The sequence below is a fragment of the Meles meles genome, chromosome 15 (genome assembly GCF_922984935.1).
Source record: "Meles meles chromosome 15, mMelMel3.1 paternal haplotype, whole genome shotgun sequence".
NCBI classification, from domain to species: domain Eukaryota; kingdom Metazoa; phylum Chordata; class Mammalia; order Carnivora; family Mustelidae; genus Meles; species Meles meles.
In genome coordinates this window covers 35,770,249-35,797,254 of record NC_060080.1, presented here as the reverse complement: position 1 = coordinate 35,797,254, position 27,006 = coordinate 35,770,249, and the positions used below count along the sequence as shown (strand labels likewise).

Genomic DNA, 27,006 nt, shown 5'->3' with positions numbered 1-27,006 from the left:
ACAACGGGGTAGAAATCGTAAACAGTAACACTGTTTTGGTATTTTAACATATATAATTTCTCTGTCTTCTTGAATCTGTAAGATATGAAGATTTGGCAAATATTATTCTCTATGCCTCAGATTGCAGACAGAGGCCCTGTGGCATTAAGAGCCTTGGCAGGATCCTGGGTGAATGGTGTTAGTGTCAAGATTAGGAGCTGGGGGACACCTTGAGGACAGCTGTGGGGGTTCTTCCCCAGCTGCTCTGCCATCATCGGACTTATCTTTTAGTGATCTGTGCAGGATTTAGCTAAAAAACAAAAACAAAACAAAATGGTGCCATTACTAAGAACAAGCTTGAAAACCTCTGAGCTAGGATATGCCACAAGCAAGAACTGAAACAAAAGATATTAATTTCATCTTTCCTGAGAGAAGAGTGGGGTGCAGACCTCCAGCATGAGTAAGACAACCTGTCTTGGAAGTCTCACATGTGGAATCAAGACCAAACTACAAGGAACTAAACTAAACGAAACTAAAATAATGGTAAACAACTATTAGAATGGCTAAAAAGAAATTATACTGACAATATCTGACAATACCAAGTGTTTAGGAGGACACTGGGCAACTGGTTCTCTCCTTTGCTGGTGGTGGGAATAAAAAATGGCAGAGCCACTTTTTTAATGTCTTTGGAAATTAAACATACTCTTACATAATTCAGCAATACCACTCCCAGGTATTTACTCAAGAGAAATGAAATCCTATGTTTATGCAAACACTGATACCGAATCTATAGTAACATAATTTGCAATCGCCAAAAACTAGAAACAATCCAAATGTCCCTCAACTCGGGACAGAAGTGTAGTACATCCACACCATGCGCTGCTGAGAGATAAAAAGGAGTGAACTACTGCTATACACGGCAACTTGAATGGATCTCAGGGACTTTGTGTTGAGAACAAAAAAGTGAATCTCAAAAAATCATATGTGATTCTAATTTTATGACATTCTCAAAATGACAAATTGTAACAAAGAGGAATAGATTGGCGGTCACCAGTGGGTAGAGTGATGAGGGTAATCTGACTCTAAAGGACAGAAAACATAGGGAGTTTCTGTGGTGATGGAACATTTCCACGTCCTAATTGGGTTGGTGGTTACGCAAAATGGTGTCTGTAAATCATACACAACACACAGACACACACACACACACAAACAGATGCCCTCCAAAAGATGTGAACAGACACCTTACAAAAGAAGATATACAAATGGCCAATAAAAACACAAGAAAGTGCTCAGAGACACTGGTCACCATGGAAATGGAAATTAAAACCATAATGAGATATCACCATCCACCCACCTGAATAGCTTTAAAAAAAAATTAATAGCAAAATAATATGTTAACAAGGATGTGGAACAACTGAACCTCCCACACTTTGTTGTGAAAATATATAATGATACAATCATTTTGGGGAAAGGCCTATTAGTCAATTTCTCATAAAATTAAACATGTATCTAACTCTATGGCTTAACAATTATACTCCTAGATATTTACTCAAGAGAAACCAAATGCTCATGAAAGTTCGTATCAACTCATTCAGTAATAGCCCCAAACTTGGAAACAGCCCAAGTATCCATTACTAAGAGAATAGAGAAATAAACTGATTTCGTCATGAAATGGAATACTGCTTAGCAATAAAAAGGAATGTACGAGTAACACATGTACATGAGGTGTATTAACCTAGAAAACACTATGCTAAGTTCTCTTGAATCTCTTGCTCTTCAGGAAGCCAGTTACCATGGTACGAGGACACCCAGGCAGATTTATGGAGAGGTCCACACAGGAAGAAAACTCGGGCCTCCTGCCAACAGCCATGTGCATGAGCCATCTTGAGAGAGTGGATCCTCTGGCCCCAGTCAAGCCTTTCTACGACTTCAGACCTGGCCAACATCCTACCTGCAGCCTCACGACAGACCCAGAGCCACCCAGATAAGAAGCTCTAAAATTCCTGACCCACAGAAACTGAGTAAGATAATACACCTTCCTGTTTATGATGCTAAGTTTTCAGATAATTTGTTACATATCAATAGATAACCAGTACACATAGTATTGTTACACACACACACACACACACACACACACACACACACAACTGATGAGCATGAACTAGTACTGTTAAACACTTTAATAAGATGTAATACACCAAGAACAAGGCATGAGTCATAAAATTAGAGCCTAATGAATTCTCACAAAGAAAACACACCTGTACACACGCCTGTACAGTCCCTACCCACGTCAAGGTGAATCGCATTACAATATCAGCACATAGAATCTCCCCCTCAGTTTCTCTGTCAGTCATTACTCCCTTTCTCCTGCTCACTGCTAGCTGCTCTCCTGACTTGGAACTCCATAAATTTTTTTTAAAATATTTTATTTATTTGACAGAGAGAAATCACAAGCAGGCAGAAAGGCAGGCAGAGAGAGAGGAGGAAGCAGGCTCCCCGTGGAGCAGAGAGCCCGATGCGGGGCTCGATCCCAGACCCTGAGATCATGACCTGAGCCGAAGGCAGAGGCTTTAACCCACTGAGCCACCCAGGCACCCCCTCCATAAATTATTTTTGACTGCTTTTGAATATTAAAGAACTAGGATTAGGTCTTATGTATTCTTTTGTGTCTCATTTCTTTTGCTCAACATGGCTAATAAGATTCATCTTTGGTTTCTACTGTAACTATAGATCATTCATTTTGACTGCTACAGAGGATTAAATTGAATTAACATGCCACCAAAATATGCTGAGTGAACATATTGTGCAATTCCACTTACATTAAATTGTAAAACAGACAAAATTAAAACATAGCATAAAAAAAAAAAAAAAGAACAGTGGTTACTTCTGGGAGAATAAGGCCAGGGACTGAGTGGAAAGGGCATGAGCGAACTTTCTGGGGTGATGGTAACGTTCTATATTTTGAAAGGGGTTTGAGTTACACAGGTGTATATATTTGTTTAAACTCTGAAAGTGTACATTTAAGATTTTCACATTGCACTGCATTTTATAGCCCCCCCCAAAAAAGCCTGAACACATATTGAAATCTTGTTAACAATATCCACGCTGAATTATTTCAGGGGAGAAAGTGTACTATTTGTTTCAGCAACTTTGAAATGCATCCAAAAAATGAAATACGGTGGATAAAGGGGTGGATAATTGGGCAAATATGTGATATAGCAAATACAGTAACACATTAGTGGTAGAATTTAAGTGGTGTGTATAAGGAACTCAATGTCAAAGTCTTTCAATTCCACTGAATGTTTGAAATTTTTAAATATAAAATATTGGAAGAAAATAGATGACCGGAAGTGGAATTGTGTTAGGGCATCATTTCCTTATGTAAAAATGAGACCTTCGAGTACAGATCTTGGTTTCTAGAAATCATTCTCAAAACAAAAGGAACACGGACTCATTGGAGAAATGGCTGCTTCCAGGACAGGGAAAATAGAAGATGAGCCTGGAGCACCTTGGGGTATCAGAAAGTAAAGAAGTCCTTAAAAATAAATAAATAAATAAAGTAAATCCCAAAAGGGTGGGGGTATGTCAAAAGGATATAGGAGCCAACTCTAAGAGTCCCCTATGACCAAAGCTGGAACAATGTGAACAAAAAAATAAATAATGGACCACTGGACTATAACACAAGGCATAAAATAAATATACATGAGTCCATACTGATACAAATAAATGGTTTAAATAAATAAATACATTAGGGGAAAGAGATGAATGCCCATAATAAATAATTTGTGTAAAATAAATTGTGTAAATATTACCCCCTCTAGCAGGTGGAGCTTACCTATCTCCTTACCTATCCCCACACCACCACTACCATCCCGAGGGTCAGTTGCCCTTAGGGACCTGCTTGCGGGAAGAGGTGATTTTATAAGGAAGAAATGTCATAAACACTACCCTGTCCAGATGATCAGGGGTAACTGCGCCGCTGACAAGCCATGTTGACAGTATGTACCCCTGCTGTGATTGACAAGAAGGGCACTTGCCCTCAGGGTCTCCCCCAAAACCCATAACCTCGGTCTAGATGTGAGAAAAACACCAGACAAACCAAACTGAAGGATAGTCAACAATATACATGACCAGTACTTTTCAAAAGTGGTGAGGTGGTGAAAAACATGGCAAGACCAAGGAAAGGTCACAAATCAGAGGACACTTAAAAAAAAAAAAAAAAGACAATAAAACACAGTGTGGAATAAAACACCCTGGAATGGAAATAGGACACTGGTGGAAAAAGAAAGGAAATTCGAATGAAGTCTAGAGTTTAGGTTTAGGTAATAGTCATGAACCAGTGCTGTTTTCTTTTTTTTTTTTTTTTTTTTTTTTTTTTTGACAGGAACTACTGTTCCATTTTATTTTCTCTGTGTTATCTTCACAAATTTTCTAGAAATTGAAAATTATTCCAAAAAGTCCATTTTGAAAAGAGACAAAGCAAGAAGGCAACAGTAACAACAACAGAAAAGATCTTTTTGTGTTTTTTGGAAAACATTTTAAAAACCCAACAAACAAAAAACAACTTTAAAAAAGGAGGGAGTGTATTTTTTTTTTCCTCAAAGTCTAAATCAAAAGTCAGTTTTGGTGTCCTAGAAAGCATATCTTCAGACACCAAATTTGAATGCCCTCATGACAAGAAACATCCTTGGGGCCTTTGACCACCACGTGATTCTAGGCAGCACCCACGTTTCTGGAATGAAGACCCATGAGAACTTGAAAATCAGCTCTGGTTTCCCAGCGTGGGTCTGTTTCAGTGACCTGCTCCTTCATCTTGGTCCTTTTTATAATGTCGCTTCAGGAGATGTCTCCAACTCGGCCCAAGATCAACCCCCAGCCCCCAACCCCCCATCAATCTCTTCTTGTTGAAAATGGCAAAAATAAAAATGTTCCATCTTCATCAAGAAGTGAGATGCCACCCATGGCCAAGCATTCACACCAATAAAAGGCGATGGTGAAGAACAGACTCCCAGAGGCAGTGGGCAGAGAAACCCTCAGTCTTCTAGTAAAGACCACAGCTACCTCACAACCTGACCTCCCACCTCCAAAGCCTCCGCCCACCCCCGAGAGTCCCTGCACAGCCTGAATGACCTAACCCTGAGTGGAAACAGAAACTGTTGAGTCATCCTGTGGTAACTGTCAGAGACAAAGGCCCTGAACCAACAAGGGTGACAGAAAATGCGAAGGGAGGGTTTTCGAAGCACTGCGGTTTACTTGTAGCTGTGAAGTTCACGCAACCACAGAGAAGCACACTTGCTGATTGGCAAAGTGTAGGAAAGTAGTTTGAAAAAGGCATGAAGAGAGAGAGAAAGGGTGGAGAGGAAGAAAATATCCTCCCAGCGGGAGACAAAAACCTGACAGGAATCCCTGACAGGAGCCACTTGCCATCCACACCCCTGCATCCTGGGCTTGCCAGGCAGTGACTATGGGCCAAGAGACATTCACTCCCCATCCTTCCTTTCTGCCTTCCTTCACCAGCTTTCATTAAGCACCTGCACCACACTAAACACGAGGAATTCAAAACAAGTCAGGCCTGTTCCTACCCTCATGGAGCTCAGACTCTAGCCTGGAAGACACAGGGGCAGGAGGAGGAGTCCCAGTGTGACCCAAGAAACTATTCCCCGTTATCCTTAGACCACAAGTGGCCAGAGCTCCTTGCCTCCCGAGGGATGGCACGGTTGTTTTGTAGAATAGAAAGCTTTCGGTTTAGCATTTACCTTGACTTGGTTCTGTCGGGAGGAGTTGCAGGGGCGGCGAGAAGGCAGAGGAGAAAGAACCTGGTCTCTCTGCACCATCCGCTGAGAAGTGGGGTCTCTGTGGGCAGAGAGAGGAAGCCCCCAGGAGGGAGGGAGAAGGCAGGGGATGTAAGGAGGAAAGGGTGGAAGGAAGCAGGAAGGAAGTAAAGGGAGAGATGTGGCCAAATGAGCAGAGGACAGGAACAGATACAAACTACCAAGACGAAAATGCAAACTTTCAGCGAACTCAGACAGGCTTCCCCACTAGGTGGAGGTGTGCGTGGCCGCCACTGCTGTGGGCTCTTCCTTCCCCACCAGGATTCTGAGGCTGCAGCATCTGCACCCTCCAAGAGGCGGCTCCTGATAGGTCCAGGCTACCATGGTGATCCCAGGCTCCAGGACAGCATCTCCCTTAGAAATGCTCACACGAAGAGGGTTATTTTTTAGGGCACATGAGGCTGGAGTAGCACAAGGGAGGTTAGCCGAGAAAACAGAAACAGGCGTGCAGTACCATGTAACTAATGGTACTGCGGAGCGTAGAACTGTGGTCTACAGGTATACACAGGCCTTGACTCCCTCCTAACGCCATGCTCTGCCCACGGAATGGTGGAGTCCACTAGCTTGTCTGGCTGATGTGTTTCCTGTTGATCACCCAAAGGGCGTTTTTGGTGGAACATTAGTACACGCCCTTCTGCAGGGATCTAGAATGGAAATCGCTCATCTTCCACAATAACTCTTTCAACAACTACAGAAGAAGCACCCTCACTGGGTCAAGCAATATGCACAGGAGCCAGGGTCCCCTGCTGGACCCTGAAAGCCCCCTGCCTACCAACCTGTCCCTTTACAAGTAAATGCGAACTAGGAAGATGGACATGGAGATTGCCTCAAGGGCAAATTACAACCTGGGCATCAAGGCTTGAGATTCCTGAAGGGTCAAGAAGAGGCTGAGTCAATACTCTCCAAGGCAGCCAGGGGTAAGTGGAGAGAGCACTCAGGGGTAAGTGGAGAGAGCACTCAGAGGGCCTGGGAGTCTGTAGCCCTCAGTGAGCCCACAGAGAGTGTCAACACAAACAGAGGTCTGCCCATGGTCCATAAAGTCATCGTTATGAACAGGAAGACAGGTAACCAGAGTCCACCACTTGGCTCAGATGTCATCACTTATCTAAGTCATAATCATGTAAGACCTATTCTCAGCCCCTGGAATCAACCCATGGGCCACGCGTTCTTTATGGAGGGAGAACAGAGTATATTGTCAACTTTGACATCATAAGTTAGTTGATGGAGAGAGATGAACTTAAAAAGGCTGGAGATACTACCGAAACTCAACGCAGTACAGGGAAAATAAAAATAAAAATATATACACACACTAATAGGAGGTTGCAGGAGAATCTCAACAGCTTTGCTGACAGAGAAGGCAGCAGGGGCTGGACAGACCAAAGTGGTGGGCAGTTATGGTCCACTAACCCCTCAATCTCAGGGTCATTGGTGTGACTGAGCTACTCCCCTGACTGAGAGCGGCTCACAGTTCAGAGATCTCACAACACGGTAAGAATGTCTTCAGTTAGCAAACAGCTTTCAGTTAGAAGCCTGGCCCAGGCTTCCTCAGAAATTTCCACAGCACTTCCTGAAGCAGTGAGGAATGAGTGCCCATGACCCTTAATCTCTTTACACAGACATTGGTCCCATGCACATATAACATTCACTTTCGTCATGAGTCAGCACATCCCTACCCAGAAGAGCCAAGATTCTGCCCATCTTCCCACTGAAGGCAGACCGTGGCTACTCAGGGGCTCTTCCATGACCTCCTTCAATCCTTACAACCATCCACAGACTAAGGGGAAGGCCAACAATGGGGGCCTAGCACTTTTGTCTGTCTGGCATCCATTTCCCCTTTCCTGGGCCCCATCGCCCCCGTTTTTCTTTAGCAGTCTCCCATTCCCTCTGCGAGCCACATGGGTCTCATGGAGGACCCCACCCCAGGGGCCCCTTCAAGGAAGGGTAAGGGCAACAACCAACTGGCCTTTGAGGGTGGCCTGGGCCAGGCTGGAAGCCAAGAAGAGCTCCTCTCTTCCAGCCTAGCTGCTGAGCCCAAAGCTCGGAAGGGCACAAGGGGGACGGGGCCTGTCTGGACATGGGAACAGCAGAACCTGGGATTCCTGACAGCATCGCCCCTGAGCCTGACTTCCAGCCTCCACACCTGAAGCCAGTGCGAGCTGCATATTCATCTGAGTGACTACCCATATGGGCCAAGCAAATACTGGAGAGAAACTGACAGTGGACAAGGGACAGCAGTAAGTTCCTGGCAGCCAGAAAGCAAACAGGCAAGGTCACAGGTAGATGACTTGGCAGGAGAGACAATGATAAGTCTATAGGGCTGAGGAGCCAACCAGTATGCAACTGAACTCCAGTAAGTCTCAGAATTGGAGGCTCCAGCCTCCTCTGACAGCTCCGAGTCCCCTCGGGGATCACTGTCAGGAGAAGGAGATGTGAAAGTGCAACAGAGAGGCTCCACGCTGAGAACAGGGGGGTCAGGGGGAGACACCCCAGCCACAGGCCCCACTTACCAACATGCAGGGCATAACCAAACATGAGGGATGGCCTGTACATCATGGGCAGCTTTGACAACTTCCCAGCAGATGGCCACTAAGTGACTTGTTCTAACAAAATCAGAGTTAACAGGGCGCCTGGGTGGCCCAGTGGGTTAAAGCCTCTGCCTTCAGCTCAGCTCAGGTCATGATCTCAGGGTCCTGGGATCGAGCCCCACATCAAGCTCTCTGCCCAACAGGGAGTCTTCTTCCCTCTCTCTCTCTGCTTGCCTCTCTGCCTGCTTGTGATCTCACACACTCTCTCTCTCTCTCTCTCTCTGTCAAATAAATAAGTGTAAAATCTTAAAAAAAAAAAAAAAATCAGAGTTAACAAGCATTTTCCAGCAAATGGAAGTGAAATGTCTTGGGAGAGGAGCATTTTCTAATCAGCCTAAAGTCACCTAGGGAGGAGCCCTGATCCTGGTCACTTTGGGCAGCCAGGATTATGACTTGTCTGTCCTTCTTTCTCCACCCACCTGCCCTCAGGAAACTCTAGAGAAATTAACTCAGTCCAAAAAACAAAACAGTAATACTGACCTGCCACTGGAAAGGCTACTCTATGATCAGGAAAGCCTGTGGCCAACAACCCTGCCTGTTTACAATCAGCATTTTATTTACATTATTTATTTTGCTCCTATTATGAGCAAATACCCGAGGTGGATTAGACATTTAAGGAAAGCCTCAAACACAAAAGACAGATGTCAAACGTACAAACTCAAAAAAGGAAGCCAAAGGAAAGAGACAAAGCAGGAAACAGAAAAGAAAAATCTTAAAAAATAAGAGATTTTACAATCAGAAAACTACAGGTGCTATTTAAAAGCAAACAAACAAACAAATGAAGGTACAAAGACCATAAAGAACTTCTAAAAAAATAAATATATGACAGTAGATATTTTTAACTCAGGAAGAGTTGGAAGATAAAGTAGAGAAAATCACCCAAGAAGCAGAACAACGACGACAAAAAAAAAAAAAGAGAGAGAGATAGAAAATATAGAAAAAAGGATAAGAGTATCAGAGGATGAGGCCAGGAAGTCCAACATTTGAATAAGGGGAGTTCCAGACAATAGTGTAAATAACTGAAAAACACAAGTTTCCAGATTACAGAGCACATTACCTGAAAGAAAAAGAGACCCACATCAAGTCACAGCACAAAGAACGTAACACCAGTGCTAAACAAGAATGCTCATGATGGTGTGGCTTCCAAAAGGAAGAAAAAGCCATTTATAAAGGATTTGGGGTGCAGAAGCGGTGAGATCTATTAATAACAATGTTGGATACTAGAGAGCAATGGCACAATGTCTTTGAAAATGTGGCGGAAATTTTATTTTCAGCCTAGAATTCTATACCCAGAAAAACATGTAGCCAATTGAATAGTGAGCATTTTCAGACATAAAAATCTCAAAAATCTCAAAAAGGTAACACTCTTAAATCCTTTCTCAGGAAGCTATTAGATGAAAGACTGTTCTGGTTATCTGTAGCTATGGAACAATGTACCCCAAAATTTAGTGGCTTAGAACAGTAATGTATTAGTATTCTGTCTATGCTTTTGATCAGGAATTTGGATACACAGGTACAAGTAGGAATGGCTTGTCTCTCCTTCATAATGTCTGGGGTCCCACCTCAGATGACTTCACAGCTGGGAACTAGAGCAATTGGGAATGGGTTAGCAACTCTTTACCTCTCTCTCTGCAGCCTCTCTCCATGGACCAGGTTAGGCTTCCTCACAACATGGCAGTTACAGGCTAGCAGACATTTGTACTTGGTTGCTCAGGACCTCAAGAGACAGGAAATGAAAGGTAACCAGTCTCTTCAGAGCTGATCCCTGAAACTACCACTTCAGTCATATTCTGTTGGCTGAGCAGTGACAAAGCCACCAGATTCAAGGGGAGGGAACACAACCCACCTCTCAGTGGTAGTAACATTATTTTGTGACCATCTCTATTCCCGCACAATGGGTAACCAAGAAAGAGAAAGCCTGGGAAAACAGTGACTTAACTACAGAGGAGATGCAAAGGAAGTTTCCAACATAACGCTGAAGAGACACATAAAAGGCCGGTCCAGACAGAAGCCCCAGAAGGAGGTCTCCAGGATGGTTGTGCTCATGGGTGGGGAGGTTTAGAGGATGGCCAATTATCTGACAGGTCTGACCACATTGAGAGGAGTGTAACTGTTCTATCCTGAAGTGTGGGGTCAGTGAGTGATGAGTTTACAGAAAACTAAGCAAATGAATAAAGGGGGAAATCGATATCTCCAAAAAACATAAAAAGTTATAAAAGAAAGGAAATGAAATATGGTGTGTCATGGATCAGGGCTGGGGATAATATTTATAGAGTCATAACAATGTGAACACTGGATACTGATTGAAATAAACACGGTGACATGCTGATTGTCAGAGAATAGAGAAAGGGGTACGGTAGCGAGAATCTCCATTTTCTATAATAGTGAGTCATGATACAGTCATGAAATGGCTGTTTGAGCATGTTATTTAGGAATATGGAGGTCAACAACATAAGCATCTGGTAAAAGAACTGGGAGTGGCTGTCAATGAGGAAGGGAAGGAGGGACAAAGGCAGAGGGTAAGGACGGCTGGTTTTCATTACAAACCTCATTGTACTATTTGCATTCAGAATGTTCATACATGGCAAGGGATGGAGTGGCCAAAGTTCTGCAGACCAGCAAACCTAAGTTTTATTGAGATTTGTGCAACATAGGCCTCACCCATGACTCTCCATCTGTGAGAAAGACACACTGCAGTGGTAGGAAACACAAAAAGAATGTGCAAGACTACTATCAGAAATGGATGGAAGAGGGGTGCTTGGGTAGTTCAGTCGGTTAAGCATCTGCCTTCAGCTCAGGTCATGATCCTAGGGTCCTGGGATTCAGCCCTGCATCAGGCTCCCTGCTCCACAGGGAGTCTGCTTCTCCCTGTGCCTCTGCCACTCCCCTGCTTGTGCTCACTCTCTCTCTCTCAAATAAATAAAATCAGAAAGAGAAAGGAAGGAAGGAAGGGAGGGAGGAAGGGTAGGCTTAGAGTCTGACCAACAAAACAACCATTGCATTTCAACAAGGAAAGTTACCTCCTATTCCATACACTGCTCCTCCTCATGCAGGGACAATAATCCCCCCACACTCCTCCCCTCGTCTTGGGGTCCTCCTTGCCCTGTATGATGCCAATACCCTCTACTGGAGGCCCTGCCATGATGCCATGGATGGTTCCTCCTCCTCCTGGGATGATGTCGGTGATGGGAACTGCTCCTGGAATGAGGTCGCCTATGTGAGGCCATCTGCCAATGATGCCTGGGCCCCCCATGATGAGACCTCCTGCCTGCCCCGTGATGGCACTCGGCCAGGAGTGACTCAACCAGACAGATAAGGAGAGACAGGAACTTCTTTATACCCATTTTATATTACTTGTTCAACTTCTCCAGGAGATCATGGTCCTTTGACTGGGTGTTTTCTAAGAGCAGAACAAGGAAGACTTTCTCCCACTTCCAATCAAAGAAAGAATAATTTTGGCAGGGGAGTTAGTGGGACCAAAAAAAAAAAAAAAAAAAAAGCAATTTTCATTTGTATGGTGAAATGTGAAAATAAAATTGTCAAGTGTTTTAGTCTAAAAAAAAAGAATGTTCATACATCCTACCAATAAAAATAAGAAGTAAATTTTAAAAGAGCAAGCTGTAGAACAAAATACATGATTCTATTTATATAAAAACATAATGTTCCCATCTATATAAACTCATAGAAAAACATAAAAAGAGAAAAAAAAACCCACAACATGCTAAAGTATGAAAAGTGGCTGGGGGATCAAATGTCCATGTAGGAATGAACAGAGAAACAACGTAGTATAGCCACACAATGGAGGATTACTAAACCGTAAAAGGAAGGAGATTCTGACAGATACTAGGACATGGATGAACTACCCTCAGTGAAATAAGCCACATGCAAAAGGACCAGTATTGTATGATTCCACACATATGAGTTTCCTGGAATAGTGAAGAGGAAGAAAATAGAATTGGTGGTTGCCAGGGGCTGGCGGGAACGGTGGGAGGGGGGTTATTGTTTAATGGTTACAGAATTTCTATTGTGGGGGGAAGAAATTCTGGAGATGGTGGTGATGCTTGCACAGAGACATGAATGTGCTTAAAGCCACAGAGCTCTACACTTAATAATCATTAAAGTGGTAAATGTGATTGTATGGGTATTTTACCACACTGAAAAAAGCAGTTAGGGGAGGGGATGATTTAGGAAACTTTGAGGTTTTCCGTATTATTTGGCTTCTTACAATAAGAAGATCTTCACGAACACTTGCATGCGTGAATAAGATTTGGGGGAAAAACCATCAAGAGTTAGGGGGAGAACTGTGCATTGCTCTAGGGGAGGAAAGGCAAGGGAGTAGAGAGAAAGAAGGGGAGAGGGGAGCCAGCACAGAGAGATCAGGGAGGGGAGCCTTGCAGAAGGGCGGGCGGGGCGGTCGTAGGAGACCAGCCTAGTGGACTCTATAGGTTGTCTCCCTGAGGCTCTGTGCTCTCCCTCCACACATGCACCCCCACTCTCCAGCCTGGCCCTCAGGAAAGAGCTCCAGTTTGCCAAGAAACAAACTCAAAAACATTTTCAAAGCTTAGCTCATTTCAGATGTATTTTGCTTTTAAAAATTTCTGCAAACCCAAGAGGAACCTTGAGTCTTTCCAAATCCTCCTGCTGTCACCACAAACAGCATGCTGTCCCATGGCCCTCAGCAACCAGGGCAATCCCAGAGCCTGGGGGACTCTCTAATGGAGTGGAACAGGGGAGTCAGCCTGGCAAGCCAGACTTCGGGAGAGAGGGCAAGCCATTCCTTAGGAGGGGAGCCTGGGCTGTGCTCATACCATGCCTGGGAGCAAAGCATGCAGGGTGAACCCCTAAGCTGAAGAGGGTAGTCATTATACACATAGGATATTACACAACCTCTGTTCTTTTGGAAGAAAACTGTTTCGTGGCCTCTTATGTCCTGGGAGGGCCTGAACCTGTACAAACTTCCCGTTGTACACACACGACACTTGCTGAACCTCGTGGCCACAAACCCCACCCTACCCAAACACTCACTTCAACTTCAAAGGCCTGGGGTGGGGGACTAGCCATGGGAGACCAGAGAGGCAAGGTTGCCTCAGTGAGTCAGTGAATAGAGAAGGTCTATTTCTGGCCTTCTATGGAGCATTCTATCTGGCAGAATGTTAAAACATCAAGAAATCAGGATTACTGTCTTCTCACACATGATAACATCAAATCTGATGGTACAATGTGACCTTTCAAATAGTTATCAGAATCTTGAATCACCTGGGGAAAACAATATGAAATTTAGTCTATGCTCTTATTACACGTCAATGAACAGGAACTGGAAAGAATGGAAAAGTGTTTGTTAAGATAATGGAGTTTTTAATCTTTTTATTTTTAGGTTTTTTTTTTCTTTAGTGGCTTTTTTTGGGGTGGGGCTGGTGTCACACGCAGTCAGCATCCGTCACTGAATACCCATTCATCAGTTTCTCATCTCTGCAGCATAATGACCTAGCAGCACAGATATTATCCCCATTCTGTGGATGAGCAAATGTCAGCTCAGTAAGGCAGTATCACTCGATGATGATCGTATGGCAAATGACTGCCTGCTGACGTTCTAACCTGCTGGTCTGCCTTTCCCTCGATCCCTAAGCAGGCTGTGCAATTCACAAGGAAGTCCCTTCTACTTGGCCCAAGTCAGCAGTTAGAATAGAATAGAATAGAATTCCATTCCATATTTTAAACTGCAGTTCCCTAAATTGAAAAAGGCAAAGAGATGAGAGCCCAGGAACTACACTGAGAAGACCGAGGAATAGAATGTGTCGAGATGTGTAGACAGGGCTGTAGCAGAACTATGATAAAAAGGACCTCTTTGCCAAACTGCAAAACTGCTGAGGCCTCCACACAAAAACCTGGACATAGACGTTTCTAATAGCTTTATTCATAGCTGCCAAAAGTTGGAAGCAGCCAAGATGCCCTTCAATAGATGAACATATAAATAAACCGTGGCCCATCCAGACAATGAACTGTTATTCAGCACTAAAAAGAAATGAGCTACCAAGCCATCAAAAGGCATGGAGGGAGCTTCAACGCATATTATTAAGTGAAAGAATCTAATCTGAAAAGACTATATAATGTATGACTTAGCCATATGACATTCTGAAAAGACAAAAACTATGGAATAAAATGTTCGGGGGTTGCCAGAGGTGGATTTTGGGGAGAGATGAATAGGCAAAGAGGATCTTTATGGCAGTGAAAATACACTGTATAATACACCATAATGATGTATGCATGTCATTATATATTTGTCCAAACCCACAGAACGTATAACATTAAGAATGAGCCCAACAGAAACTATGGACTTGGGATGATGATGATATTCAATCTTGGTTAAAAAAAAATGTATCATTTTGGTAGGTGATGTTGATAATGGGGGAGACTACACATACGTGGGGGCAGGAGGAAGACGGAAAATCTCTGTACCTCTCTTTCAATTTTGTTGTAAACCTAAAACTGCTCTAGAAAAAAAAAACTCAAAAATATTATTGAAGCCCCCAAATATTGACTGATATTTACCATATTAGAAAGTATGACCACAAAATTTGAATATATATTAAATCATTTGAAAGTAACTAATAAACTCATTAAGTTTTTAATGAAAAAGCTATATTTTCCAAACCCTCTCCCAAATTTAGTAATAAAAGTTGCATTGTTCTGCATTTTTACAAATCCTCTTAATGGTAGGGATTAATAGAAGATAGCTGGATTCTTATATCTGCTTCTATACTTAATCTACTGGGATGTTAGACTTCATGTAGTCTCTGAGAGCCACCACTTTGAGAGCAAATGGGAATGAAAAGTCAGTAACATCTTAGTATTATTACAAAATTGGTTTTAACTTTGAATCTCCTTAAATGGTCTTGGGCACCCCGGACCATACTTTGAGAACCATGACATAAAGAACTATTTATGAGAGCGAAAGAGATGCTGAGAAGACACTCCAGGACACAAAAACGGTCTTACTCCTCTCACTTTTCACCTTCCCTAAATCTACCCCCTCCTAGTGCAGGAGCCCTGACTTCTCCTGCAAGGACAAGGCATCTCCTTCTGTCTGAGCCCACCTCATTCTTTTTTTTTTTTTTTTTTTTTGTTTTAAAATGTTTTATTACAAAGCTTCTTTTAAAAAATGCTCAGCACGTTAACTCAAACTGGAATGACAAACGTTAGATGGCAGTTTGGGGCAAAGGCTGTGCCTTGTTATTTAAAAAAAAAATGGGTACATCAATGCTCATTTTAACAACTGGCATAAAATCCCACTAATTGGCTAATAAAAACAGATACAAATACAGAACATTTAAAGTAATAACAATTCAAGTGCTGGGCTTTTTACAACAAGGGGGTGAAAAGGACAGAAATGAAAATTCACTGCAAACCGGCCTGCTGAAAGTATCGGTTAAGGTTTACCACTAAACAAAGGCGATCAGAAGAAAAAGAAAATGAACTAGGACTGCCGACTGCTACTGACAGGGTGGGTTTGGCTGTTCTGTGTACTTAGCTCTATCAAACACCAAAGGTTTCCTAAACAAGAAGTACAGAGCCCCCGAGAATGCTAGCAGGCCAAGCAGCTGCCCTCCCTCCTCTCCGCGTGCACTTCCCAGAGCGTCTTGCGTCCATACCTGTAACCTTTTGGCAAGGACAGTAACTTGGCTACATCGGCCTGCCAGGAGCGACGGGAGCCGGCAGCCAGCCCGCCATCACCAGTGTCCCGGGGGGACTTCGTGGAAGAGTTCCCTCTTTGTTTCCGTCTTCATTTCCCCCCATCCTCCTTTCTCCTAAAGCTTTTATTTAACAGTGCAAAAGGATTGATCTTGTGTTTGCTTTTTTTTTTTAACTTGAATTTTTTTTTAAATTTTCACTTTTTAGTTTAAACTTTCTTGTTGTATATTTTGCTAGCTATGAGCTTTCAAGTAAAATTCAAAGATCTGGAAAAGTCTGAAATAAAAAACGAAAAGAAGCCGCCCTTTTCTGAGCGGTATCTTGTCAGACAAGTGGCTTCTCTGTGAATTACTTGTGACAGTGGCCTCTCCGTCCTTGAGCCCACCTCATTCTTAAGAAAGAAGCTAAAGATGGGCTGGCTGGGCACAGGCTAACTAGTTAGTCCACCTTCGAAACATACTGGCATTTTTTAAGGGCTTCCTTAAGCTAAACCTCCAGAGCTTGGTTCTAAGAGTGGGCTTTTCAGACTGCTTGCAAAGGGGTCAGCTGCTCAGCAGAGCGCAGGAGAAAGAACCTGCAGTGGGACACAAGTGCTGAGTTCTGGTCCTGACTGCTGGTCACTGAGTCCTTCTCTCCATGTGTAAACTTGAGAAGCACCAGCCCCTCTGCCCACTTCTCAGGGTGGTCATGGCCTCAGATGACCTCATGGACTTGCCCCCCCCCCCCCCAACCAAAGTACCTCCGCTGTTGTTCAGTTGCCCACTCTGAACACCTGTGTCTTCGGGGGCCCCTGGGAGCCTGCCTCACCCCAGACAGACGCCCACATACACCTTGTGCAGGGCCGGTCCATCCATCCCTGTGCCAGGAAAACGTCCGTGGCCTACACTGTCCTGCGGGTTCCCGCGCACCTGTTCTGGACCCCGCAGAAAGATGGCCCTAGGCTCCATCCATACCAACCACATCACGGTTTTGCTGCCTCTTCTCCCACCACCCAGCGTGGGACACAAGGGGCGGGCATTCAAACCCCTGAGGTCCAGAAACAGAACCAAACCTTCCAGCCACGAGTCTCAGCAGAGCACCACGCCTGCCGCTTTGGGCCCACCCCTTCGCCCCCACTCTCGCGTAGGAGGGAGTTGGGCAGGCTGCAGCCGCCCTCCCTGCGGACCCGTGAAGTCGGCGGCGGCCGTGTGCGCTGCGCACACCTCTGGCGGGGAGAGCCTGTCATCTGCTCAGGGTAGGGGGATGCCTCCTGGACCTGGCCCAGAGCGCCCCGCACGGTGTACCCAGGGGCGCATGGTGACCGAGGGGACGCAGCCAGACGGCCGGCGGCAGCGCGCGATACCTGTGGCGGAAGAGCGGGCAGCCGCCCAGGAGCCTATGGAGCTCGTTCTTAAGACTCCAGAATTCGCCGTCCAGGTAGCGGTGCAGGGACGTGTCTCCGATTCCCGAAGGCGAACCCGGCTCCATCGCGCCTTCCCGGTTTCTGGCTTTGCCACCCGGCCCCCTGGGGTCCAGCTTCCCAGCTTCCCTCAGCCCCTCCTCCCAGCTGCTCGCACGTGGGACCCGGGAGCGCACGCCCTCTTATGCACACAGCGGGGACCTGCCTCTTCTCTACCCCTCCCCCATCCTCACCCCACCCAAGCTGCTGTCCCCTGACATCGCTCCCTGGGCCCCGGGACAAGCTGTCCAGGAAGTCGGGGCTGCTGCAGTGGTCTCCTCTCGCCCTACCCAGGAAGCTCAAAGTCTACTGCCTTGCCCGGAGACTAGAGTTTCTACTACTCATGCCCTCTACTCAGTTGTCCTTCTAGTCTGTGGGCTTGCAAGAAGCAAGTATCAGAACTGTAAAGAGGGAGCTGGTCAGGTGCATGCGGTCATGGGAAGTCCTGGAGGCTCAGAAAGGGGGCATTTTACTCTGCCGATCTTGCATGCCAGCCTCTTAGCCTGGCACCCCAGATCCAAGAGGGTCTGGTCCAGCTCTGATCCCAATTCAGCTGCAGCTGGGCTCAAATCCCTGCTGCCCCCAAATGGGGCATTACAGCGAACTTTAATATGACTGTGATCTAGGGGTGACCCCAGCCAGCAGGTGCTGCAGTACAGAGAAGCTGGGAAATGTAGACCGAGCAAGAGAATGAACACGAAATCTAAACTCCTCTCCTAGGACCCTCCTTGTGTTGCTGTGGGCAGTAGGAAATGAGTTGGGGTCTCAGTGGTAATTGTTCATGCCTTTCCTCTGGGGAACTCTCGTGTATTTTATCGATTCTCCTTTTAAATACAAAGGAAATGTCAGCTCTTCCCTCGAAAAAACCACGCTGCCAGGGAGGTGACCGCTGGGGATGTGGTGAAGCACTTGGGTTTGATTCTGTCCACTGTCTTTAGGTGAGTGGAGGCCACGTCTATCAGTTTCCTGGGGCTATATGGCAAATTACCACAAACTGAGTGGCTGAAGACAACACAAATGTGTTCTCTTACAGTTCTGGAGGTCAGAAGAAAACATGGATCTTACAGGACTGAAATCAAGGTATTAGCAGAGCTGGACTCCTGGAGGCTCCACGGTGGGGGTTGGGGGGATGGGGACTCTTTCCTTTTTTTTTTTTTTTTTTTTCCCAATAAACACAACTTTATTAGAGATCAAAGAAATGCATGTAAAAAATACAGAAACACAATTTTTCTATAAAATGGGCAAGTATTAAAAAGTTTAACAATATCCAGGGTTGGCTAAGTTGGAGGAATATGGTGCTTTCATTCACTGCTCTCAGAAATATTATTTGGACAGGTGTAGAGGTCCCTTTGTCCATATGTATAAAAAAATGTTAAATGCGCCATTCACTTTGATCTCGCAAAGGATGCTCACTGCAGCATGAGTTCCTTTGGTGAAACACTGGAAACAACCTAAATGTCTAACTCATCCAGCCCCAGCTGATAGGCCAAGTTCTGTAGGCCTCGTACCTTCTCCATCAAATTAGCTGTGGTGAGGCGGGGGTGGAAGGGATGGGGACTCTTTCTTTCTCTTTTCCAACTTCTAAAAGCTACCTGCATTTGTTGGGTCCTGGCCCCTTCCTTCTCCCATCTTCAAAGTGCATCACAACAATCTCTGTTTCTATAGCTCATTCCGTTCTTCTGATCTTGACCTTCCTGCCTGCCTCCTAGAAGGACTCTCCTGATGACTTTGGGGCCACCCAGATAATCTAGGATAATCACTACCTCAAAAAATCCATAATTCAATCACAGCAGCAACATCCCTTTTTCCCACATGAGATAGCACACAGGTTGTGGGGATTAGGACATGAACATCTTTGGTGGGCCTTTATTCTGTCCACCATGCCACCTGTGCATCCACAGGTAACAATACCCCACCAGATGTGATGAATAAAGGCATTGTTTGCTGCTATAATGGGAAGCCTGGAGGTAGGACAGTACCAAGGTCTGGTTCAGTAGCTCTACCCAGGGACCATATTTTCTTTCTATCTTTCTGTTCTATCCTTTCTCCGTGCATTATCTTTACTTTTAATTTTTTTTTAACTTGTCTTCTCTCAGTCATAAGATGGATACTGCAGCTCTATAGGATAGTAGTAAGAAACAATCCCAAAGCTATTCCAGGCATGCCGTGGTCACAAACCACCCCTCAGCATTAGGGTTTATACAGATAAGAGTTTATTTCATATTCATGCCACATGAGGGTTCTATTCCATATTCCCTCACTCCAGATCCCAACAGACAGAAGAGCTCCCATTGTGTGCCTGCACAGGTTCCTAATGCTGCCAGCTGGAAAGGACACACGTACCTTCCACTCATGATCTGTTGGCCAATGCAGTTCACTCCTGACTCTAGGGGAGAAGGAAAGTACCCAGAAAGCCAACACCCAAAATAATCTGTGAGTAATACCAGTGACCACTAAACCTGCCCCTTTTGCCCACTAGTGACTACTAAATCTAGCCAAATATTTGTCTCACTCTCCCTTCCACAGGCAAAAATACACTCTCCACTCCTCAAAGGAGGCAACCAAATTTCCATACTGTCACAAAATCAGGTCAAGACTAGTGGAGGTTGTCCAGTGGTCTCTCCATCAAGTCGGGCATGGTTCCTCTGGATTCAAAGACTTACAAGCTAAAAACATGTTACTAAGTGTATGCAGCTTGAGTGAGGAAAAAAAAAATCTTTGTTGTTAGAAGCCACCAGGATTTTTTGGTTGTTTGTTACCCAAGTATAACCTAGTCTATCGTAGAAGCTACTGGAGGAATGTTGTTGCTGAAACGAAAAAAAAAAAAAAGTGCACTGGCTTAGGAATTGGGAGGGACCATGAGGATGCTCTTCACTAAAACCAAACAGAAGGGAGTTCATGTCAGTAAGTGGCAAATGGGTCCCCGGGCAGCTCAGTCGGTTAAGAAACTGCCTTTGACTCAAGTCATGATCTCAGGGTCCTGGGATAGAGCCCTGAGTCAGGCTCCTTTCTCAGCAGGGAGTCTGCTTCTCCCTCTGCCCCTCCCCTTGCTTGTGCATGTGCACTCTCTCTTTCAAATAAATAAATAAATTTTTTCTTAAAAAGGAAGTGGCAAACATTTGATAAAACTGTACCCAACAGATAACATAGCTAATGAAATTGCTCCAGGAGAAGATGCTGGAAAGACAATGTCAGCATTGTGTGTTCTGGTTGCTGGCTGCTACTGGCTGTGATTGACAAACTATAATAAGAAAGGACTGACAAAAGTCTGACCTATACACGTATTAAGAACTCTGGATGGATTTCTGGGGTTCCCAGCAAATCAGCTGTCACTCTGGGACATATCAGACCAAGAAACCCCCATCGCAAGCATCACAGGCACATCCTCAGAACACAAGAGTGGGTCAAATGGCCCATGGGCTTGGAAAGGTACCCCAGAAGTGACAGGCGCCACTCCGTTCACATGACACACCTACATGAGGGACAAAAAAGTGTCACCTTTCCAAGCTGTCCAGAACGAGGAGAATCACTAGTAATTGTCAACCAGCCCTAAGGAGTCTTTCAAGGAAGCTGTGAATCTTCGAAGGAATTTTTCAGGGGAAGTTACCAAATCAATGACCCAGGAGAATTGCCCTTAGATCGCCTGGCCTTAACTAGGCCCTATGCCCACTGTGTTAAGTTTTCCAGAGTTTCCTTAAATTATGACAAACTGGGGGACTTAAAATAGCAGATATGTATTCTTTCATGGTCCTGGAAGCCAGAAGTGCTCAGAAATCAAGGTATCAGGAATGTGCCCTGTTCCTTCTGAAGACTCCGAGAAGAATCCTTCCTTGCCTCTTGCTAGATTCTGGTGGCTCTCGACAGTCCTTGGTGTGCCTTGGCTTATAGCTGTTCCAATTTCTTCCTCCATGGTCACATGACCTTCTTCCCTGTCTCTCTCTCTCTCTGTGTTTTCCAATCTCCCTCTCCCTGTGAAGATACCAGTTGTTGGAGTTAGAACCCACCCTAATCCAATATGACCTCATCTTCACCTGATTATACCTGCAAAGACCCTATTTCCAAATAAGGTCTCACTCTGAGGTTCCAGGTAGACATGCACTTTGGAGGAACACTATTCAACCCAGCATACTAATCCAAAACCAGTCACTAAAAACATGAGAAAGGAATGGAAGAAAAGACCACTATTGGCTTACATAACTGGTTTTCACAGTAGCTACACATTTAGAGGAATTTTTGGTAATGCTCAGTAGCGGACACACACACTAAATAAATAATACCAATCTCTAGAGATAGAGCCTAGGCATCAGTACTTTTTAACCCCTTCCCCAAAGGTGATTCTAAGGCGCAGCCATTGGCTTAGGCTGGTGGTTCACAGCCTTGCTGCACAATAGGCTGTTACATGATTAGGATAATTAGGAAAATTTAAACAAGGTGAATTCAATAATATTACTGATTCATTGTTAATTTCTTGATTTTGCTAATTGTACTGCAGATATGTAAGTGAATGTTCTTGTTTTTAAGAATGCAAATTGAAGTATTTAGTGGTATTACGACAATTTCCTCCAAATAAGTCAGGAGAAAAACTGTGTATATATGTATAGAAACACTCATATGTATATATGGAGGTAGCACATGTGTGTGTATATATGTACACACACACACACACACACACACACAGAGGGAGAGAAGAGGAAGAAGATATAAAATGTGCCCCCTAAAGTTATAATGCTAAGTGAAATAAGTCAGAGAAAAACAATGATTTCACTCATATGCAGAATTTAATAAACAAAACGGAGAAACAAAGGAAGAGAGAGAGAGAGATAAACCAAGAAACAGACTCTTAACTATGCAGAGCAAACTGATGGCACCAGAGAGGAGATGGGTGGGGGGGGGGGGGGCGGCGAATTGGTGAAGGGGATTAAAGAATCCATCATCATGAGAGAAAAAATGGGCACCCCCCCCCCGCCACCCTGGAATGTCCGGGTGAGCTAGGACTTTCTCAGTTCTAAGTAATAAGAACCAGCTTGAACTCTCTTCAGCGAAATGGAAATGCACTGGTTCACACAATCTAAGGAAGCCTTGGGCATCCTATCTGGGGAAGGGCAAGAGCGAGGCTGGTAACAGAAACAACTGGGACCAGCTCTCTCCACCTCCTCCCTCACCCTCATGATCTTTCCCCCTCTTCAGGGCAGCTCTAAGTCCTTTGTCAGGCAGAAAAAGTCTGGGGCAAGAGCCAAGGTCCCCACAGCTGGACCTCAGAGGGAAACGAAGGAACCCAGCGATCACAGGTCTCTGAGAGAGAAATGCTGATCCCTCGTCGTGGACTGGGGATGGCATCTGGGTTTGTGTCGGGGGGTGGGGGCTGGGGGGAGCAGGGCTACTCTTTAGCCCTAGACCCTCCATACCTGAGGCTGCAGCTGGCTTTACTTTGCATTGCTCCTAGACCCTTGGCCCTTTTTTGAGAGGTGGGCCCTCAGCTAGAACATTTAAAGAACATTCCCACATGTGGTGGCTTTTGGATCTTGACACAGCCACGTTGCCTTTAGCTCTTTCTCTAGACAAGTGACTCTAGTGTTAACTGACTTGCCCAAGGGCACACATCTCTCCATGGCAGAGGACCCAGGGCTCATATGACTCTGAGTCACAGCCTACATTCCACTACCCAGGGAGGACTAACACATGGGCCTCAGTGAACTTTATGGACACTTCTTCTATGGAGGCCTGGGGCAAGAACATTACAATCCAGGGCTCAGGGTTCTGAGTGAGACACAGACTGTTCTCAGGGGACTTCAGTTGTCTTGTAGAAATCACGGAACCATAAAATGTCAGTACCAGGAGCTCCCTGGAGCTGGTCCAGACAGTCCTTTCTTTTTAGATGAGGACACTGCAGGGCATGGCCTCTAATGGAGTAGTCTGGCCACTGTGCTAAGGTTTGAGAAGGGCAATGGGGCAGTTGGGAGGCTGCTTTACCCACATGCTGCTCAGTACTCCCCACTCTGAGTACTTCAGAAGACCAAGTAACGGCTCAGATATACCTGACCTTTGCCTCACCTGCTGATGCAGAACCTTGACTCTCTAATAAGCCCCTCTTTCCTATCTTGCCAAGGTTTCCAGGAGCCCTGAGGAGTATCTGCCATGGAACAATGAGCAGCTCTGCTGCCTTGCCCACCACACACCACTGACCCTAGGTGGTGCATGGAGAAGGGAATCAGAAGACACAGCTACCCTTTGTGTTCTTACTTTGTGAACCAGGTCTTCAGGCATAGCTTGCAATGGGGAAACTGGCAGCTTTTACTTACTGCCCCTCTGACCTTCGGAACTAGATGTGTGTCCAGGGGAAGGGAAGGGACAAATTCTAGAAACAGCCACCACACTGTCCTCAGAAGTGCCCTCCACTCCAAACACCCAAAGCTTCATTATAGGGTCTCCTCTGATGAACCTGCCTCCTTTTTCCCCAGGATAAAGTCTGGAAAGAGACTCAGTGGGTTTATGGCAGCCCTCACCACCCCAGTGGTACAGGCTGGGCATGCCCATAGTATGACATGATTCCATGATTCCTGGCTTGATTCCATGGATCCTTATCTTTGGATCCTTTATCTGTGATCTGTGATGGTGCCTTTCTCTGGCTCCTCAGAGCAAGACCAGCCAGTTTGGAGGCCAGCTCGATTTACCATATCCCTCCTCCAACAGACAAATTCCTGGTCCAAGGCAGAGCTTCCCTATGTGAATTCCATGGATTCTCACACAGAGAATTTTCTCTGTGTGTTGCCATGCAGAGACAGCCAGGTGTACCACTGTGTAAAAAGCAAAGTGAGGGGGGTGTCTAGGTGACTCAGTCAGTCAAGCCTCCAACTCTTGTTTTCAACTCTGATTGAGATTCTCTCTCTCTCTCCCTTTCTCTCTGACCCTCCCCACTGTTGCATGCAGAAGTAAGGAACAATATCTAAAATATGCCATCTTTTGTGTAATAGGAGGAATGTGTATGTTGTACCTTTACTTATATTTTCAAGAAGAAATAAGGATAAACAAAAAGCTAATAAAATTGTTACCTATAGAAGGAGGGAGGGAATGGGGATGGAAAGAAAGTAAACTCTCTGAATATGCCTTGTTTTACCGTTTTGACTTTGGAACTTGGTAAATGTTACGTAACTTTAAAACATTAAATCTAACAGGAAGGGACACCTGGGTGGCTCAGTTGGTTAAGTGGCTGCCTTCGCCTCAGGTCATGATACCAGAGTCCTGGGACTGAGCCCTGCATTGGGCTCCCTGCTCAGCTAGAAGCCTGCTTCTCCCTCTTCTTCTGCCCCTCCCCGCCTTCTCCCTCTCTCTCATTCTCACTCTTAAATAAATAAATAAAATCTTTTAAAAAAATAAATAAATCTAACAGCGGGGGGGCAGGAAGCAGTCCCTAAAAAGCAAAAGCAAACTGAAACAAATTTACTCAATTCCATTTCAAGTTAGTGGCATAACTGCAAGAGAAAATTATTTTAATTGACCTTAAATTCATTACTCTAACTATATACCCACTAGGAATATAGCCCAATAAAGACAAAAGAACCACAGCTGACCCTTGAACAACACAGGGGTTAGGGGCATCGACCCCCCCATGCATTAGAAAATCTATGTACAACTTTTAGACCCTCCCAAAACTTACATCTAATAACTTCCTGTTGACAGGAAGTGTTACCGATAACTTTATAAAGAGTAAATTAACACATATTTTGATGTTATATATATGATTCGCTGTATTCTTACAATAAAGTAAGCATAAAATGTTTTTAAGAAAATCACAAGGAAAATATATTTAGAGTACTGTATACATATTTATTTTCTTAAATTATATTATTCTTATTCTTACTTACCGATACTGATTATTATTTGTTATATGAAATCTAAGCTCTGAAACTCTTGTTAACGTCTTTTGGTCAAAGACAAGTAAGAACAAAGTTAGGTTCCTTGGCTCACTGCCACAAGAGTGACAGAATACTATAGGGAATTGGGAGGCATCTCCCCAAGAAATGTTATAAAGCACTTCTTGCAGGATTTGGGCTTGTGTTAGGTGATCAGGAGAGGGGTTAAGGAAGCAGACAGTTACCCAGGATTGGGTGCTGCTAGGAAGCAGGTGTGATTCCATGGGTGACTTTGTTTGACATGAACATTCTCTAAAGTTGTTTCTAGAACAACACAACTTGGCTGTTAGTACCAGGCCAACTCCTGGCTATCATGAGCTGCTTTTTTCTTTCTCCCATTGAAGAAACTAAGTTCACAAGGGAAAGATGATGTGACTAGCTGATCAGCATTCTACCAAAGGCTGAATAACTTTCCTCAGGTGTCCTGACCTGTCAGACCCTTGTTTACCTACCTTGAAAAACTGGCATCAGGAAAACAAAGAGCATTTATAAGTTAATACTTGGGGTAAGAGAAATGTGGCCAAACTGTAAAGTTTTTTGGAGTCTGTATTTGTTTTCTATCCTTGATATAATAAATTACCCCAGCCTGGGTGGCTTAAGCAACAGGAATGTTAATTTTATCACAGTTCTGGATGTGTCATCTGATTGGTTCCTTCTGAAAGCCATGAAGGACCTGTCCCAGGTCGCTTTCCTTGTATTATAGGTGGCCATGTTCCCACTGCCTCCTCACATAGTTTCCTCTGTATATTTCTGTGACCAAATTTCTTCTTCTAAAGACACCAGTCATATTGGCCTGGGCCCACTCCAATTGCCTCATTTTAATTCAACTACTTCCTTAAAGACCTTATCTCTAGTATGGTCACACTCTAAAGTACTTGGGGTTAGGACTTCAACATTTGAATTGGCAAGGGGTAGGGCACAATTCAGAACAGCCTATTTGACTTGCGTGGAGATGGAGGCTTCTTTCTCACCACGAGTTAACCTACCAGAAAAGTTAACACAAAGAGATTAAGTCATTATGTTTTCTGAAACTAATTTTTTTTTTTTTCAGTTTCCAAATACCATGAAGGCACAATGACCACACAAGAGGCATGGTGGTATCCATGACAGGAACAGCTCACAGCCATTCCAGCCCCTTTTCTGTTGGGTTTATGGACAGGCCTGTTCTTTTCATCATTCCTCTAAGAATGAGTCACAAGGAGGAAATCTTCAGAAGATGCTAAAGAGAATCTCCACTTAGTGACTGGGTCACAGGTTTGCAGCTGTGGGTCAGCAGTTCACAGTGTGCAGCTCGAGTGACCCCATTCACTTCCGGTGGTTTTCCAATTTCCTTTTCAAAGTGACAGAGAGCTCTGCTTGCTAGGAACTGCCTGTCCAGACATCCGTTGGTTGTGTTCCCAGCCATACTCCCCATTTAACTTCCCAAGCCCCTGACTTTCTTTGGGTATACGTCCATGTGATTCAGAGGAGGCTTCAGGAGAAGGCATGGGACCAAACCAGTGGAGAGTGACACAGCACATTTACTAGATTATTTGCCACTATGGAGTAAGTACACTGAGACCACGAACTGCTGC

At 44.6% G+C, this 27,006-nt stretch overlaps 1 protein-coding gene across 5 annotated transcripts in view; it reads right to left on the bottom strand.

The window, feature by feature from the left end:
• The window catches only part of ACOXL (acyl-CoA oxidase like), a 356,730-nt gene that overhangs the window by 322,654 nt on the left and 7,070 nt on the right, over positions 1-27,006 (bottom strand). For 3 of the 5 annotated variants that reach the window (XM_045979255.1, XM_045979257.1, XM_045979258.1), the window contains exon 1: positions 17,427-17,593. The exons of 1 other annotated variant lie outside the window; for it this stretch is intronic. In XM_045979255.1, coding sequence (XP_045835211.1) covers positions 17,427-17,551 — 125 coding nt within the window. In that variant the 5' untranslated portion in view covers positions 17,552-17,593. Of the gene's footprint in view, positions 1-17,426; positions 17,594-27,006 lie in introns of those variants that run through there. One more of the 5 variants, XM_045979260.1, reaches the window with a different exon arrangement.